Genomic DNA, 19547 nt, shown 5'->3' with positions numbered 1-19547 from the left:
CCCCTAAGCTGGGGTAAAGTGAGACAGACCAGAGAAATCAAGGGGGTAAAGTCTCTTACCTTTTCCACTTTAAATTTACCATAACAACACATGTTGTAATAGGTCAATTAAGCACATTTATGATTATTATGATTCATGTGATCTCTTGCACACCATAGCTTGCCTGCACATTGTTTCTCTGTCCAATTGGCAGGGACAGGGATATTGTTTTTCTCTGCGTATTCAAATACCAGTTCACGGCTCTTAACTGGAGCAAGGCCATGGAACTGGTCAGCTAGTTGTTTCAAGTGTTTGGCTCCTCCTCCATCTCATCTGTGAATATTCTCTTTACCTCAGCTACTGCACCCCAGGCTACTGATTTTACTTTCCCTTTCTCTTGTTTCTTTATGAATCTTTTGAGACTTGTCTTATCAATATTTTTATCCCTTCCAGCTTTTCTTAAGGACTTCTTTCCTTGCATGACCTCAGCGGCTGCACTCTCCATCTCTGCGAGGGGTGTTTGGCCCCAAGTTGTCTTCCTGGTGTAGTTTATTTGCATGATGGCTTTTCTACAATGTTTAAGGCATTAAAAATAAAACATATGTAATGTAATATTACACTAAAATATGGTAATAAACTTAACTTGTGCTACATGTCTCACTTTACCCCACAGCCAACATTTTAGAAAAAACAACATCTCTTAGCAATTCAGGTTAATCTTCAGCTAGCATCGATCAAATGGTTTTATATGTTGGAAGTCCACCAACATGTATGATATAAGTTTTTCTACCTGAATCAATTTGTTTTGACAAAACAGTTGATGCAAGATAATTTACTTTTACATGCAAAAAGACAATTTTTGTGAAAAAAAATTGTAACCACTGCATCAGCACCAACTTCTCCTTCATGGCAAGGGGGGGATGGGGGGGCTTGAAAACATAATGATCACATGACCACAAATGTGTTCCGTTGCCTAGATACAGGGGGTGTCTCACATTACCCCCTCTCCCCTTCCCTTGAATGCACTGATTGCAAATGTCAACAGTCCGCTCCAGGGCAGGGGGGCGTGGCGGCGTGAGTGGCCCAGACCTTCAAAATGTTTTCTGTATGTGGCCCTCAGGATAAAAAGTTTGGACACCCTTGCTATAGACGTATCAGAAGCAGATTGTATTTCAATGATGCCTCACTTCCGGTCAGTCACCTGTGAAGACCAGCATCATTTACACCTGAACCAGCGCGGAGAAATGCGCTCCCTGGGCCACTGGGACGAGCTAGCCCCACGCCACTACGCTGCCATGGTTGGAACCAGGACACCAGTGGACACGGGAGCTGGGTCAGGCTGTCGTGTTGGCAGAACTTCAACCACCTATTCATTGCACAATATCTAATTGTTGAGCATATTTGATAATATGAGTAACAATGTCATGTTAAATAGCCCGTAGTGATGTCAAATAAGAACCTGTTGTGCCTGAACGCATCAGGATGCTGTTGTGCGCATGCGCAGAATAAACGGTCTCTTGAGTTCACAGACCAGAGAAACGCAGGTGTGCTGTGTTTATTCCCCCGTGAATGTTAGCTACTGGAAGCTACTAGCTAACCACTCTGGTGACTGTCAAACGATAGACTGCTGCAGAGATGTCTAACGCTACACTAATAATATGTCAATTTAAAAACAAAAATGAACCATAACCAATTAAAAACCAGAAGCCCACTTCGCATATTATGCGCAGAAGCCCACTGCGCACATCCTGCACAGAAGCCATTGCACATTCTGCTCAGAACCGAACTGCGCACATCCTGCACAGAAGTCCATTGCGCACAGTTTTTTTTCTTTAATTAATTTAAATAGTGTAATATATTTTGTAATTTATAGGTGATTAAATTCCTGCCAATTTTAAGAGTTCAGTATATTGCCGGCATGAACATGAGAAAGAGTGGGGCTCCAACCCTGGACCTTCTAGTTGAAGTACGATCACTCTACCGACTAGGCCACACCGCCTGCTGATTCCCGTGAGGAATTAAGCCTAAGAGGATGGACAAATTATCGTGTGTGCGTGTCCGTGTCATTCTATGCTGCTTTTGATAAACACTAATATACTTTACTACATATATTTGACCGCCTTACTTTTATATTTTTGGATTTTAGATACTGGATGATTTAACATGCTTTAAAAACCTATTGTTAGAGAATAACCGTTGCTTTTTTCAATGTGATGTCCTGAGGCTGCCCCCTGCTGGCTGCTGGGTTCCACTGCTGCTCTTGTTTGGTTTGTACAGCTTGTAATGAACTAAAGTTGTCCATAAACGAAAATTGTTATTATCCTTCAAGGGCAATTTGATGTACAACCAGTGCACGACAAAAATAAACCAATATATACAATGTAAATAAAGCACAATATAAAAACCCTATAGACTAAGTAGCAGGGGAAAATTAGATTTTAATAAATGAATTAATAAGTCGAGCAACAGAAAATTACCCGTCAACTATTTAGATATTCTAGAAACATTTCTTTCTATTTTTAAACGTTTCTAATTATTATTAATGTTAGTGATATTTCCTTGATAAATGTGTGGAGGTTTTATTACCTCTGCTAAGGAGGTTATGTTTTCACCTCTGATTTGTCAGTCAACAGGTTTATGTAATAAACTACTGGACCAATAACCACACAACTTGGTAGAAGGAAGCTGCATGGATCAGAGAATAACCTATACGGCTCTGTTGAGCTCTACTGAGTGCCAGTCTAGTGAATGAATCTGGAATCTTCTCTCAAAAAACATTCCCCCCCAGATAAATGATCAGGTACACAATTCAGAAAGCATCACAAAGTGGAGGAGAAGAAAGAACAATATAGAGGTAAGAATCACCCCGATTGTGGACATCATTAATGTTTATTTGTGTCGACATGATATGCTATCAGTACAGGAGTCTTTTTATATTTTTTATTATATATTTTTATTGTTTTTTGTAGCTTACAAATGTGTCTGCCTGTGCGTGCATCTGTTTACAGTCCAAAAGTTATTGGGGATGCATGACAGTTTGCGTGTGTATGTTGGGGGGCGCCAATTTGAAATCTCGCCTAGGGCGCCAACATTGCCAGGGCCGGCCCTGATTCCCATGGGAAACTAAGCAACACAAGCAGATGGACGAAGTATTGAGTGTGTGTATTTTCTACTTTACTACATATATTTGACAGCCTTACTTAATGATGATTTAACATGCTTTAAACATGCTTCAGTTCGTGCTCTGTTGAACCCAGCATGTATATACACTGAGTTTATCAGGTGCACCAATCTAACACTTGTAATACAATAGTCGTTCATAGTTGTGTGTATGTTATAATTTGCAGTTTTAAATCAAACAGAGAAGGTGGAACTTTTTTGGCTTGTACTGTATTGAATCCTTGTATAAGACTGCAGCACCTTTAAGTGCTCATGATGAACCCTCGTCTGGGTGGATGTTACTGAATCATTTTGCTAGATGTCTCCACATTTGAAACAAATGCATTCCAGGAGCTTAAATTAAGTGTACTCCACAAGGTGGCGCCACAGACGAACAGGTGATAGATTATTAGGAGGAATCTTCTTTTAAATCATAAACATATTCTAATAACAAAAAACAGCCTCACCATGTCACTGTTTATATGTGAAGGACCTCGAAGGTCTGACAACTTGAGGAAATTGTCGGAAAGGCTCATGCAGGGGAAAAGGATTATGTGATTCCAGTTCCTTACCGACCTACACCCACGTTCATAAAACATTCAAGGAGCCACACTCTGACAGCCCACCAGATGTATTTGAAGACCGCGAAAAAAGATCACATGTGTCAAATCAAAGTTATTTTATCGAGACCAGATTCATTTCAATTATTCATCGAAAGAAAAACACTGCAGGAGGGGCAGTGCCACTCCATTCCCCCTCAAAGAGAGAAATGTCATAGGCCAAGAGAGTTTAATGTCGATGATCAAGGAGTGAGTACTCCAGTGTTTGCTCTCAACTCACAGGTGGCGTATTAGCATTCTGATTGGATCTGTCTTTATTCCTGTGTCACTCACCACTCCCTCCAACAACAACACTGGGCAGAAGGATCTTTTCCCCTGTTGCTGTAATTTTCCAAAAAGGTCCCAAACCCAGATAGACTATGATAGATAGATAGATAGATAGATAGATAGATAGATAGATAGATGGATACTGGCATATATTATAATGCATGTGGCGTATATATAGCATGTGGGCCACTTCAGGCAGTGATGCGGCCCTTCTGGCCCTCTTGTGGCCCGGACAGAATGGATATGAAATAAAGCCACTGATCACAATTTCTACCCCTCTCAATAATAATAAAGAAAGTGGCACTGTTATAGTTATTTGTAAGTCCATGACTGATTATCAATATAAAAAAATGCGAAATGTACAACATTTAGCAAACTCATACTGAACATTCCTCTGCACCAATAATTTACACTTCCTGACAAGACGTTTTATCCATAAACTCTTGATTTATATTATTTCCCCTTTCTTTTCCTTTGAATATTTACTCATCTGTGTGAAGTAGCCATTCTGAAGTCGTACACGTGCTCGCTGTCATCAAGTGGCACAGTAATCGGAGACAGTCAAGTGCTCAGAAGAGATTGTGGTCGTGCAGAGTGGCTCGGGGAACTGTGTGGCCATGTCCTTTGTACACAGGCATTGTTGTAAACATCAGTGACAGAGCCAGTGACACACACTGAGAGGATTATGTTGGCCCGGACATTACATGCTAATTATGAGCAGCATCAACAGATGACAGCCTGCACTCATTGCTGTTGGCGTCCCGTCCCTGTGCCACCACACACTCGTCTCTCAGGTGGGGTCATTTAGGAATGCGTGGGCCTCGGCTCCATTAAATTGACAGCGAAGGTGAAGAGGGACGAACTCTCAAACACGTCACTGCTGGAAATGGACCAGAAAACCACTCTATCTCCTCTGCTGTTATTCCTCGATCTGCTGAAGCTGAAACTGCATGAATAATGTTTGTGTATCAGTGCATGTGGAGGGTGTAGGGCTCTGTTGCACAGGAGGAACTTCAACGGAGGGATGGGGACTAGGCTACATAATGTAAACAACAGATTAAAGAAGAACTGTACTGATTCTACTTGTGCTGTAAAGGTCATTCTAAGAAAACAACCCTGATGATGTCACTGTGATGTCATCTGGTTACAGCTTCTCTAAGTATACATAACATTTTACAAAGCAATTTTTCAATTTAACTTGAAATATTTATTGAAACTTGTTTAATATTACAGTGCTGGGATTGGTGGAAAAGATTTGTCACAGCATTTGGGCAATAGTGAAGATATGATCAAGTAAAATTTAAGTAGATCAAATTCTTAAATGCAAATTTATATCACATTCATTTCAGTATGTCGGATAAAAAACATCTGTAATATTTTGTAGATTTGAATGTCGATAAATAAATATGAATATGCTTATGTGAGACAACACATCTGACAGAATTGGTTCGTATCTGGTTGCAATAATAATAATAATAGTAATAATTAACCAACTAAATAATAACTATTTGCAATGACTTAACAACGATCTTTGTGCAGCTGTATGCCTGTGAAACATATGCAAACACGCGCGTGTGTGTATGTGTCTGTGTGTGTGAGAGAGAGAGGGGGGGAGAGAGAGAGAGAGAGAGAGAGAGAGAGAGAGAGAGAGAGAGAGACGGCTGGACGGACTGAGAGCTTCTGTTTAAGTCTGGACTGAGGAGGGAGACAGAACATGTTGAAGGCTTGTTGTTGTTGTTGTTGTTGTTCCAGGGAACCAGTGTGACCCTTTGGCAGACAGACAGGCAGACAGACAGGCGGGAGGACGGCCGTCATCTCTGGGTAAACAGCTTGTCATGCAGCAGATATAGTTGTGTGCGCGTGTGTGTGTGTGTGTGTGTGTGTGTGTGTGTGTGTGTGTGTACAGTAGCAGAAGGCGGGGGCTATGCTGCCTGCAACAGCCTCAGCGGACACTCACGGCAGCTTCGGTGCAGGACTGACGCTTTGTTTGTCTCCTGCGCGTCGGACTGTCACCTCCTCACATGCTGCACGCGCCGTGGAGCTCTCCTCTTCCTCCTCCTCCTCCTCGTCTTGTCTGTAGGCTCTTGCGGGGGACCGGGACCGCACGCTCCGAGTAAAATGGGATTTTAATGGTGCAAGCAGCGGACGCGCTCGGCCGTGCACAGCCAGGGGACCGTCGGACACTTGGTAATGTTTACCGAGGAATAAAACGGTGTAGCCGAAGGTTGCAGAACATCTCGTGTCCATGGACAACACGTCCATAATAACACAGGTTGCAAATCCGAAAGAGGAGGAGAGCATCTCTTCAAGTCAAGATAAAGGTAAGGCGCATTCACGGAATTCATTATCTTCCATTATTTGGTGTTGTGCAAATTTCTCACACGCTCCGTCCTGGCTTTTGGGTGAATTATGGGATTTGCATGTATTCCGGTGCAGCCCTACGTTGTTGACGTTGGGATGTGCAGCCCTCGGTTCACACACACACAATCCTGGGTCTGCAACAGCAGAGACACAGAGTATCGACGGGAGAAAACCTCCATTGTTCAGCTGAAGCAGAGAAACATGCACAGAGCAGGGCTTGGATATCATGTTGTGAGTGCACTGTGCATGGACTGTCTAGAGCTTTATTTTGAAGAGCCCAGAAGATTCTAATATCTTATATTTTAAAGGTTTTTGTGTGACATTAAAACATGTGATATTTTCTTTACCTGTGTGTGTGGAGTGAGATTGGTTTACTACAGGGGGCGGGTTCTCCTCCTCTCTCAAACTGGTGACATCCCTGTATGCACCAGTGACACTGAAAAACCAACATATCCCTCCAAAATCATCTGTAAAACAACACATTTTTAAAAGTTTATATATATATAATAAGAATATATGTTGCCTTAGAAAGGCTGTTTTTGCTCTTCTCATATTTTGCCCATAGTTTTAAAGCAGGACACGTGAGCAAATGCCTTTTAAAAGAGTAAAATCTGTGTTGTTTATCTGTATCATCGGCTCCTTCGTGCAGCGTAATAATCATCATGTATCAGACAGTGTGTGCGCACGCTGCTAGAAACATCCAATTCCAGCTGTGCCTGAAAACAACAGCTCAACAGCTGCCCTGCAGATTACAGGGGCTGAGCGAAAACACATTTTGTCCGTCTTGTTTTGCAACCAGAGTCCCCACTGACCATGTGGTGATGGCATCAGTGACAAATCCCCCCCTAATGATTAAGGAGCTTTTCAGTTTCCATCAACTTGCAGAAGGGTTTGTCTTCAGGCTGAGCGGTAACACTTTGATTTTTAAACCCTCATCTGAGGGGAAACCCTGGTATATTTAATTAATTTCAGCATAGCACACATGATGTCGGCGCAAAGAAACAAGTGTACACACGAACAAATGCAGGTGTCCATGGGGGATCACGGCAGGAGACCCCCCATCATCCCCCCCCAGCCCACAGGGTGCCTGGAGGCCGGAGGGACCACAGCTTCCTGCTACACCGGGTGCTCTGCGGGAGGAAAGGTCACCTTCCTGCATCACCCTCTGCTGAGCAGCACTGACATACATGAACCACTCTGACTCACTGGCCGCCCAGCCAGCGGTCATGAAACGAAGTGCTGACCAAGATAACTGGGACTTGTTTGCTTTGACAAGTAATTGGACACAAGTGTTCAAATTGACGAGTGAGGTTTTGATAACTCTCCTATCTTTGCTACTATACTGTATTTTTAAACGTCGTGTTTTCAGATCTGTCCCATTCTTGGGAACACGATATCTCAAGGACACCTTGAAGGAATTTCTTCAAATTCAATACGAGTCTTCATTTAGAGTCAAGGATGAGCTGATTTTGGTGGTGAAAGGTCACAGTGACCTCACAGGACACATTTCTGCGTCATCATTGTTTATTATCTTAAGAGAGAGAGAGAGAGAGAGTTCTTTCAAATTTGGCGCAAATGTTTAATCAGATTCACAGATTAAATGAGTAGATTTCAGTTGTCAAAGGTCACAGTGACCTCATGCTGTTGTGGAAGCAATATGTCAGGAACACCTGCAGGGACTGAAACTGCACTGTCTACTATTTTGTCTAATGTTTTTCAGCCTTCTCCAATCTTGGGTCAATGCCTTGATAATTTAATTTAAAGGGAATTTGTAGAAGAATACAACTGCTGTTTTGTCAGAATGTCCCACACTTCGTGGTCCGCAAAATCCTGCTCGTCTTGAACAGTAAATCCCAGATGACGTACAGCCAAACATTTAATCCGGCAGGATAAAATCCAGGGTCAGTCACTGACCAGATCGGACGTCACACACACACACACACACACACACACACACACACACACACACACACACACACACACACACGCACACACACACACACACACACACACACACACACACACACAACAAAAACACTAACACACAGAATCGGCGGGGAGCTTCCTGAATGTAGTCCCTGCTCTTCACCACTGCCTCAAAGCAGACAACAAACAGCGCTTGTTGTCCAGGACAGTTGCACAGTGCTCGGGGTGCACTGAAGCCACAAATGACTACACACCCACACACACACAGACACACACACACACACACACAGACACACACACACACACACACACACACACACCCTGAATATTTCAGAACACTGGCAAGCTATTTTCGGAGTCCTATCAGTTTCATTCCAAGAAGAGACATAGTAACTCATTACAGCCTAGATTTTTGGACATTTGGTCAGGTGCAGATTATATCTTTATGCATTATGGATGATGTTCAGTGAGGTGAGGGCTGGAATCATAATGTGGGTGGTATCTTTCTTCAGACAGGCCACATACATCGGTACAAAGTCAACCATGATATACTTATGGAAGCTTTTTCAAGGCTATTTTCTGCATGAATGACTCAGGTTTGAACAAATGTCTTATAAAACAGATAACTGTGAGCACATTTAGACTGTTAAAGAAAATATAAAGATAAGAGATAAAGCAGTATCATTGTATTCGTATAAAATTACTTCAAAGAGCATTAGGAGGCTGAGGAAACAGTATTTCTTGCCTCCAGTTGGTGTTTCATGTGGCTTCCATATACTTTTCAAGGTCTGATGCAATAATATGTAACCACTGGACCGTAACAACGCACAGGGTCTGGTGAGCCGGCCATCTTCCATCTCGCTTCACAAATCAGTTCGGCTTTGCTCAGATGACTTCACAGTCCAAGTAGTATCAATGGACAAGCCGTTTACCTTAATAAGCTTATCTTAAATCTGACTTCAGCTCTTCACTCCTGCTGGCTGAGTGTTGACAGTTTTCAGACGTGAAAGACAGGATCAGGAAAACGTCCAGAAAATTTGGGCAAATTTCCAGAGTTTGCAGTTCTCATGTGAAGAGGGTAGCAGAAATGTCCTTTTTTTGAGAATTTTGCGTCATGTCCTTATCGCCAAAAGCTCTTGAATCTCATTGTGTTTTTCAAATCGACATCCACGTTTGAGTCTTCTACGAGTATGGCTCCCCTTTTTCATCCCGAGATATTTGTATTTCACGAATAGCAAGAAAAATATTGTATACATATGTATAATAATTCTGCTTTAGCATCGCACAGGGACAAATCTGTGTTTTTATCAGCTTTGCTTCATCTACACAGCTGAATAGAGTCAGAGGAATAAATGTTTACAAAAAATCCCCTTTTTGGGAAAGAGCTAGAAGTACAAATTCTAAGTTTTCTTAAATGCATGTTTGGTTTTTCTTGCAGAGTCTGAGATTTATGTACAAGTGAACGGCAAATAGGAAACCCTCGAAGGCCTCTGGGTGAGAAGATCCTTGCACCGCCAGAAAGAAAAGAAAAAGGAAATAAAATACAGAGGCTCTTTTTTTATGTGAATTCTTAGAAAGGCCTGTTATTATATACGCTCTTTGCTTTTGAGGTTATTCCTGGAACTTGCTGCTGTACTTTAATAAAGTGTTTATGATGTGTGGACCACACCTGCGTGGGTTGTGCGGCACAGCTAGCGAGGGTGAGCCTGCAGAGTTTGGACCGCCCTGGCCTCTCTGGCACAAGTTACCACTTGACTGTGAACTCAAAGGGTAAAGGAGGACAACAGTCCTCTACTCAATAGGTCTATATATATATTTATTTATACATGTATAAGCCATCCATCTCTCTTGAGAACCGCATTCGTTTGCCGTGTGCATACAGTGAAGTCAATATTCAGGCACCATTTTGACTGAGAGAACGAGGGAGGGGAGAGCTGGACTCTGAAGTGCTCGTCCTTATTACAGATTTATGAGCCTATTTCAGCCAATGCAGCTCAGAAAAGCAGATTATCTGCACATCCAGGGAAGTGTTGAGGTGTCAGATGTTTCCCAGCACATCTTCATTACTTCAGTCCAGCTCCATACTGGTCAGCTGATTGGGAAGAGTTGAATGTTTTTTCTTAAGCTGCTTGACTGATAAGCTTGTTAAGTGTATGTGCGGGCTCGCCGGCCCCAGTGCGTGCATCAGCACGGCTGAAGTGGAACACGAGGGATTGTATTCATTTATGTCTTGTACATTGATTCAGGCCCACAGGACGAGGCGATGTCATCATGTTTTTACAGCTGCAAGTAGAAAATAAGAGCGTGGTTGGCGTTGGTTTGTGCTGTTGTTGCTCTTTACGGAGTTTGTTTTGCTTTGTAAATGACCACCGTGGATTTGCCAGCACTGAATATTAAATTATACCTGAGCTCATAAACGGTCAATCACCAAAAATGGCTCAAACGCTTGGTTTAAACTGAAAACGATGTCCTAATACGATTTCAAAATATTGTCAAAAAGAAAAAAAAACAAAAGACTGAAAGCGACGTCGGAATGCAAACTTAACACTTTATGTCATATTTACTTAATGGTTAGAAAAACATATCAATTATTATTTAACAACAGATAGCAAGACAGGCTACCGAACCACGCAAATCCCAATGTCTTTCTCTTTTCTCTCTTTTATTCCAAGACACAAAAATACAAATAAATAATGAAGAAACTTAAATAAAAATTAAAGAAATCGAGGAGTCAGCGACTCTATGTACACAATGTAAAGGTGTAGAATGTAAATACAGGTGGGATATTCATATGTTTATAATCTGTAACAAATATTAAGGACATCTGAAGCCCAGATGAGTATCAGCCCCGTGTCTCTCCCTCTCCTCAGTGCATTTCTTCCCTCTAGGACTTTAATGGTGGCAGCATGTTATTAAAAAGTCATTTAAAAAAAAAAATACTGTGTTATAATGGGAGCCAGGTTGGTGTGTTTTTCCAGACCTAGTAAAGGTTATCTTTTGAGACACGGAATGCATTACAAAGATTTATGTCAGAATTTCACATCCGCTCGCAATAAAAAAGAACAAAGTTAAAAAGATCAGCAGGATCCTTAAATTGGGAGGAAGCCTGTAGAGACACAATGAAGGAGATGTAATCGAGCTGCAATCCCTCCTCAGAGAGGCCACAGGGGAACAAATCGCGTGGGTTGACTGGTTCTTCACTCCCACACTGGCTGAGACTGTGAACGCTCCAGCCTTCACTCAGAATGCTGATTTAAACAGGAGGAAGGGTTCACATCGCTGCTGCTCTGAAGTCCAGGCTCTGGCTTCTGGTCTAAAATAGACTGTTAACATCCTTTTACTTGTCGGGGAATCTTAATCACAGGGAAACCAAAGTGTCTTTATCGCTTGGGTAGTTGTTATCGCACTGATGTATGCTCTAGTCTTCATTTTGTGTTTAAGTTTGATTTTAATTCCTTTAATGGGGTGAAACATGATTGACCACTTGGCTCCATCCCCTGACCGCTACTTCACAGACGCTGGCTCCGAAATGAAAACGTTCAACTGCAACTACAAATTCTGCATCCAAATTCTTTTTGACAGTTTCTTTGTTATTACTCATTATACAAATTTATTCACACTAAATCTGTGTAATATAAACTGAATTTCATTGTCACAGCTGGTGAAAGTGGGGATGTTTTATTTGAAAAACCTCCTAAATGTAGTTTATGTAGTTTGTAGTACTTCAAAATGAACTCTCTCGGCACCACTGTTTCTCCTCTCGTTCATCTGACTCTATTTAACTATCATTTTATTTGTGTAATCCTTCATGCTTTTGGTCAGAGAAAGTATTGTCGGGCCTCAGAGTCACATGAGGACATGTTCCTGTTTCTATTCCTGTTCATAGTTTCATTCCTGTTTTACAAGATGAATATTGATTGGGCAACAGTGCAGGAACCATTTCAAATGTGTTAGACTCTTCTTTTGAGTTATAATTCACGTCACAAATGTGATATATAAAGATCATTTTATTTAAAACGTATAAACAGTGTTAATACTCAAATCTTATTCTTATATCTTGCCCTGTGATTGGCTTGTTTTTGAGAATTATAAGCTCCACATTTCTCTGTATTCTCCAAGTCTGTTTTCCCCCGTTGGTTGGTTCTGCTGCACTGGAAGGTTTGGGGTTTTCTGGGCCTCTTTTCATGTCTGTGTGCTTTGGAGTGTGTGTTCGACAGCATTGTGGGAAGTTTCATGATCAAACGTGGCCCCAAGTGTAGCTCACTGTGCTGCGGCTGCGGCTGTTTTGGATGAACCCTGTTTGCAAATGAAAAGAAATGAGACCGTTACAGCAAAACATCAAGTAAATTCTTTAAAAAAAACAATGTAATGCCTTGTCGACCTCCCCTCGAGCTATGATTTATACCATGATAATTTTTTTTATAGCATTTTTAGTGCCAGATAACTGAGAAACACAACTGACATTAACTTTAATGAAGCACAGAAGATAGAAGCTTCGACTTGTTTCCAATTTTCAGTGATTTTCCACCTGCAATTCCTCAAGATTGACTCCTGAAAACAAACAAATGTCCCGAATAGCTGTAAATACACAATATTTTTGTGGAATGACATCACTCAGTCTTCCTCTGCGTATCTTTACACGTCGGTGTTCAGTGGCTGTGAATAAGTAAAGACAATTATTGATGCTCCAAAAGCCACAGTCCCTTTGGAGCAAGCAAGGCCACACGGCCGCCGCAGCAACAACCGGAGGCTGCCCCTTTTAAAGCCTGTCTCTAACTGGACGGGTCTGCTGATTAAGTGAGCGTCCATTCAGCCTAACGGACGTTGTCAAAACAGATCAATAGAATCAGAGAAAGGTAGGGCTGGGAGAGGAAAGGGTGGAGGTTTGTGTGTGTGTCGAAGAAGAGAGAGAGCAGGAGAGAGTGTGACTGTGGGGTTGCAGGCAGGTACAAGCCGGGCTTTGACACAGGGACGGCCTTTCTGCAGATTTTGCCCTCTTCTGGCTGCCATTCATCACCAGTAATTAGCTATCTAAAGGGGAGACCATGTTTGGCCCGTAATGGTTTTCTGTCACCCGTCCTGAATTGTGCCGCGTGACAGATTGGGAGATATTTCACAGAGGAGCATAAAAGGTTTATACATATTTTAAAACGATGAGCCTGGAATAAGCAAATGCAAGAGCACAGAGGCTGCAGCAGGACGCCGACGGGTGTTTTTTCTGCCTCTCCAGAGGTAAAGATGAACACTGTTTAACTGTAAACCTCAGGGGGCACTAAGTGGGACATGCTGTGTGTGGAAATGTAGATATGATTGCCTCTCAGTGAGCAGCGGTATACAAGCAGGACAAAACTATGACCTACTTGTTTGTTCCCATTCATAGCGAGCGGCATTTTAATGTGCATGAATCTGATTTACTGCTATTTTCATATCGGCTGTGTGAGAATAAAACTTGAAGTGACTTTGAGAGTCACACACTCTGTGATCCTCTCATTATATAGAGTACTGCTCAGTCAGTCAGTACAGCTGATCTCATCAGGGTCATCTTAGCTTTCTAAACAGAAAGCGCTAAGTTACAGACTGTGTCATTATGCCTGCTGCGCACTCTTCTGAAATCTTGGGAGACCACCGACATAAAGATCTTAACGATTTTTTATCTTTAAACCGTGAGAACACACACAGTGGACAAAGAGTTACAGTTTCACACGTTTGTCCTCCTGGTACGGGACACACTTGACTTATTTACACTGTTAGCAATTCCGGTTCTCAACACAAGTACTGGGTTAGTGATTTCTACTCTCTCACTCCCGTCACACTGCAGGATCATTTGTCCGAATAACCAGTTCAGATCAGATCGGATTACTCTCTCGTAAGGAGCCACCCTTAGTTTGAAAGATGCCTTCAGTTACCATAGGGGGGAGGATTTAACAGGATCTTTTTAGCATCATGGGAAATGTAGGTTGTGTTTGTGGTCTAAAGTTCCAAACTTTTGTGGAACATCAAAACCAGATTGTTGGTATTTTAAGCCCCTGCACTCACTGGACCGACCTCCAGCATCCAATTGTGCAGCTGCAGGAGCAGCATCACTCGGGTTGTCAAGAGCAGCCTGAAGACAGGCCTTTAATTTCATTTGACATTAATTCTTCTATCCTTTTTTTCTTTTTCCACCAACAGAGGAGCAGGAAAGGTTTCCCATCAGTCACGAGCCTCTGGCATGGAGTATATAATATAATAAGAGCATGTCGATGAGGATATAAAAGGATATATAAATAATGATCCACCGCAGCTCCAAACAAACGTGGGCTGTGTTGTTTCTGGTTGCGTAACTCAGTCAGATCTCCCTCATTATTTCTCTCTGAGCTCTCAGTGGGTTAATTTCCTTGCGCTTGTCATCTCCTTCCTTTCACTGAGCGCTGGAGATGCAGCAGCCCTCGTCCCCCCGGGGGATGCACGCAGACTGGCACTGCCATCACTCCGCTATAGGAAAGCAGGGCCAGACCCAGCCAAGGGCGAATTAGTACCTTGCATGACATGGGTGCCAACCAAACAGATATGTGGTTAAATCTCACAAAAGACCCTGTCCTGACTTGTTCAAATCTTACTGGGTTATTGAGTGAATGTCAGTTGCATAACTCCACGTAGGATGCAAACATATCCACGAAACCTCCAGGAGAAGCAGGGGGAGTAAAAGCCAGAAGGGCAGCTGAGGGTCAGTCAGCGTGAGTAAAAGCATCTGCTGGAACTGAGTGTACCACCACAGCCGGTAATTTTCACCCCGGCCTCAGCTGTCTGTGTGGGGGAAGTGAGGAGGCTTAGTGGGAGTTTATTTTATCATACTGTGCTATTATTGCCTTGATGGCCTCACTCATAACCCATCCAACGACCTCGGCACAGTGAACACACACAGGCTGAACTGTCAAGCTCAGCTCATCTGATGCTACCTAACTCCACTCAGCTGTTTGGATTTGCTGTTGATGTGTGTGTGTGTGTGTGTGTGTGTGTGTGTGTGTGTGTGTGTGTGTGTGTGTGTGTGTGTGTGTGTGTGTGTGTGTGTGTGTGTGTGTGTGTGTGTGTGTGTGTGTGTGTGTGTGTGTGTGTGTGTGTGTGTGTGTGTGTGTGTGAGTGGGCACACGTTCAAGTGTATTGTGGAACAGATGCTCTTAAGTGTAAATGTGTTGGAAACCAATCTGTTGTAATTATCATCGCCTCCCTCTGTGGGATTTTGACTTGTGTAAAAACAATCAATAGTCAAGATTACATTTCACTGTTAAACGGGGGCAAAACTGTTTTTTCAAAATCCAAAATGATCAGTGAAACAATTATTTGATTTCTTAATTAGGTAAAAGAACAAAAGAGCTCGTCAGCTCTTCTTGTTCATATGTCAAACTTAAGCAAATCCATTGGAACTTTACAGTACACATCCATCCATCTGCCTATCCTTTTGATGGTTGTGGGGGGGGGGGGGCTAGAGTCAATCCCATCTGACACTTGGAGAGAGGCTTGGTAAACCCTGGAGAGGTTACCAGCGGGTCGCGGGGTCACTATGGGTTAACTGGAGTTAATTAAGAGTCTCCAATTGACCAATCTGCATGTCTTCGGACTGGAGGAAGCTGGTGTACCCAGAATAAACCAGTGCAAACTCCACACAGAACTGGCGAAACAGGAACCTTCTTGCTGTGAGGCAACAGTGCTACCCACTACCCACCATGACACCCCCTCTGTGATAATGATTGGAATAGTCAAGGGATTGATGAAAGTGTTGCAAGCTTCCCTTTTCTTAGTATCCAGTGTTGTTTTGCTGACACAGTGAACAACAAGGACTTCCCTCTTGCTGCAGTCTGTTGCTGTCAGTGTGAATCGGGGACAGAGGACAGGGGATAGGGACGATTTCAGGAGCTCTTTGCTCTTGAATGATGATCAGGTGAATTACTTGTTGGTGTATACTTGTCTGTGTGTGCGGATAATTATATTGTGCATTGGCTGCAGCTGAGCAAGTATTTTATGGTGGTCCCACTTTTAAAACAAAATCTCAGTAACAGGTGTAAAGTGCAAAATCCAGACCACGTCCCTGTCATTTTTAGCAGTTGTTGCCGTGTCAATGTCTCACAAAGGGGGTTTCTCTTGATTTATACAGCGCTCAGCACAGCAGAGCTGGTCTGGAACTCCCTCTGCCTCCTGGCTGATTTATCTCAGTGAAGGTTAAGTTCCCAGGCTTTGCCATTTAAAACCGACCTGTTTTCCACCTGAATTATTCAAGCCACCTTCTCATGGACTGTTCTCCCGTCTACGCTCATGTCAGCCAGGTAGTTTACACTTTACCTGCCTGGCTGGTCATGACCACACTTTGGCGTCTGTCACACAGGCTTTACAAACTTTAATATAGTACTGTAGTTTAGAAGCTAACACATAACAAGAATGGGATAACTTATATTACTGTTTCTAACAACAAGTGCTCAGGATTAGAGCTCACCTGTAGCTTTGCTTTTCTGTTGAGTTTGGTTTCAATTAATTATTTGACGCTAGCCTCGATTGCGTGGCTCTAAACCACGATCACCAATGCACAGAATCCAAATAACATCAACCCAAGATGGCGACACTGGTATCTGTGAAATTTTAGCATACATTTATCACCACAGCAGTAAGTGGAGACACATTGCCCATCTTTTTATACAGTCTAGTAATTTGTGCACCTCTGCTAATATCTGGGCTTTTATTTTATATTTGGGAAAGAATCATGGACACTCAGAAAAAATCTTGACTGATAAAAATGTTACCTTGTGGGTTGTAATCCACTATATTCTATTTTTACACTCACACGGTGCAGTGAGGGATTATTAGAGATATTACACACGTGGCCTTATTTGGCTTATCCTCCAAAAAAATGATTTAGATAATCTGGCTCCACTGCTGGACGGTTTACAACCTTGTTTTTATTTTTCGTTCACCGACCAAAATAAGACTCAAGCTGTAATGAATACAAATTATAAATTTTTCTGGTCAGCGAGCCTGTCTCACCCTGGACCGGTTGTTTTAAGGATGCTCAAAATCCTCACATAACCCTGTGAGATCTCATGCACTAAAAAGGAGACAGCAGCTTAACATAAAAATACTTAATATTGCATGTTGTGTTTTGACTGCTTGCGTACACTCTGAGCTTTTAACAGCGACAGTAGAGGAGGCCACCTCAAAGGTCTTGAGCTAAGCCGAGGATCATATTCCCTCCCGGAGCCTGGCATTATTCCATGCTGTGGGTCACGGGGTGATTATCTCTTCCTGTCAGGAATGCTGAGAATTTCCTGCGTTTTCTCCCTCTTCCGGCCTTGTTAGTGGTTGAACGTGTGACAGAGAGCCTGGGCCCAGCTGGCTCCCATTGACTCTCTATCGCTGTTACCTAACGTTCAGCGGGAGCCTTCACACAGGCGAATGCTTGAAGGGCCGTTTTTTTTTTTTTACAGCTTTAGATCAAGGGAATATGCTGAATCGAATGAAGTGTATTCAGTGGGCAAATAAACACGCACCTGCTCTGAAGAGGCAGCCGATTTAGCCTAATATCTCGTGCTCTGCAGGGAGCTTTAGTCAGATAAAACCAGTTGTATGCACCACCCTTTTAAAAGGGTGTATACCTCATGAACAGGGCCGTTCAATCTGGGAGCTTTAGTGTCTCATTCCCCAGATTTATCATGTTCCTGTGTTGGTGCTAGGTTCAGGTGCTTGTTTTTCTTAATGGCAAATATAGCTTTAACCTTTGGCTGTTATTCTCAGGGCCGACGAACGCTGCGTTACTATGGCATGTTGACCTCGCTCGCATTCCTGAGCAAGGACATTGGAAGAAAAAAGTTTCTGTGTGCTTCAGATGTGTCCGTGTTTGACGCTGATCGCTGTACACGTGGCCCTGTGCCCGAACATGTGATCGTACGGTATATGTGTGTGTGTGTGTGTGTGTGTGTGTGGTGTGTGTGTGTGTGTGTGTGTGTGCGTGTGTGTGTGTGTGTGTGTGTTTGCTCGGGCTCCGGCAGCAGTCAACTCTCAGCTATGTTATTTGTCTCGTAGGGAGAAAGGAAAGCTCTGTTTGTGTAGGGTGGTGGTGCAGGAGGGGGCGGAGTAAGAACCAGACCCAAGTATAGGCTGTCTCGCCACAGTAACGCTCCCCACCCATTCTACACCCTTCTCCCCCCCCCCCTTCCCTTTCCGAGCTCCCCCTCCCACACCCTTTTATTTTCGGGGGGAAGTCGATCGAGGCAGCGGACCAGGGCGGGAAAACGCAGATGGTCTCAAAATGGTGGAGTGAGGAATGACCTCAAGGCGAGTGAGGCCAACTTAAGGGAGAGCGAGGGATGAATCTGGGCCTGGAAACTTGTTTTGTTGAAGGTCCATTCGTTCCTGTCTCAAGGATGTTTTCCCCTCAACTTACCTCTTGTGGTATAACAGCCATCCAAATTGTTTTTGTTTTGAATTGCCTATTGCTGTCTTAGTAAATCGATTTCAACTTATCCACATATTTTACAAAAAGTAAGGTTTTAATAAAGACTTTTTAATAATTTAGTCTAAAATACGTGTCAGAAAATAGTGATAATTAATGTCCCGATTTCGCAGAGCTCAAGGTGACATCTTTAACTCGGCTTCTTCGTCTAAAAACCCAAACATCGTACATTTACAACTATTCAAGAAAGAAAACAGCAGCAAATCATCACACTATAGAAGCTGATATCGGTCCATTTATCTCAATTAATTGATTATCATAATGGCGTCAGACTAATTACCTAATTAATTAAGCAGCTAATCATCACATCCCTAAAAGAAAGCCATCCTGTTGGAGGAGGAAGAACACGAGTGAGTGAGATTTATGATCTGGGAACACAAACTGTAAACTGATGAAGAAAGAACTGGCCAGTGTTTTGCTGATCTTTTAGTTACAATGTCATAAAGTGGAAGCGCCACATAATTTCTCAGTAATGCGAGTTCTGAAAATGGCTAACAATATTCCACTTAACTAATACTAATCAGATTTTTTAGATGTTTTTCCTTTGATGAGACGAGGTCCTGTTGTGCTCAAACTATGAATGTTCTGTCTATATACTGTCCAGGTATCAGCAAACATTCAAGTTTACTTTTATTTCCTCAGACAGTGAGAAATATTGACTCTGCACTCGTAGCCAGTTTTAGCTGCAGCGATAAAATTGAGTTTCTCCTTCTATCACTGCACAGGTTATAGAAACACACTATGCCTCCTTCCTTATC

The 19547-nt window shown here is 42.7% G+C and overlaps 1 protein-coding gene across 1 annotated transcript in view; it reads left to right on the top strand.

Annotated features, from left to right (window-relative positions):
- Positions 1-5662: 5662 nt before the first annotated feature.
- Positions 5663-19547, top strand: part of ctdspla (CTD (carboxy-terminal domain, RNA polymerase II, polypeptide A) small phosphatase-like a) — a 28227-nt gene continuing 14342 nt past the window's right edge. The window contains exon 1 of the mRNA XM_053412858.1: positions 5663-6346. Within this exon, the coding sequence (XP_053268833.1) occupies positions 6271-6346 (76 nt within the window). The 5' untranslated portion in view covers positions 5663-6270. The remainder of the gene's footprint in view (positions 6347-19547) is intronic.

Source organism: Pleuronectes platessa, chromosome 20 (genome assembly GCF_947347685.1).
Source record: "Pleuronectes platessa chromosome 20, fPlePla1.1, whole genome shotgun sequence".
In the NCBI taxonomy this organism is placed as follows: Eukaryota; Metazoa; Chordata; class Actinopteri; order Pleuronectiformes; family Pleuronectidae; genus Pleuronectes; species Pleuronectes platessa.
The sequence above is the reverse complement of the archived record's forward strand: the minus strand, read 5'-3'. Positions and strand labels throughout refer to the sequence as shown.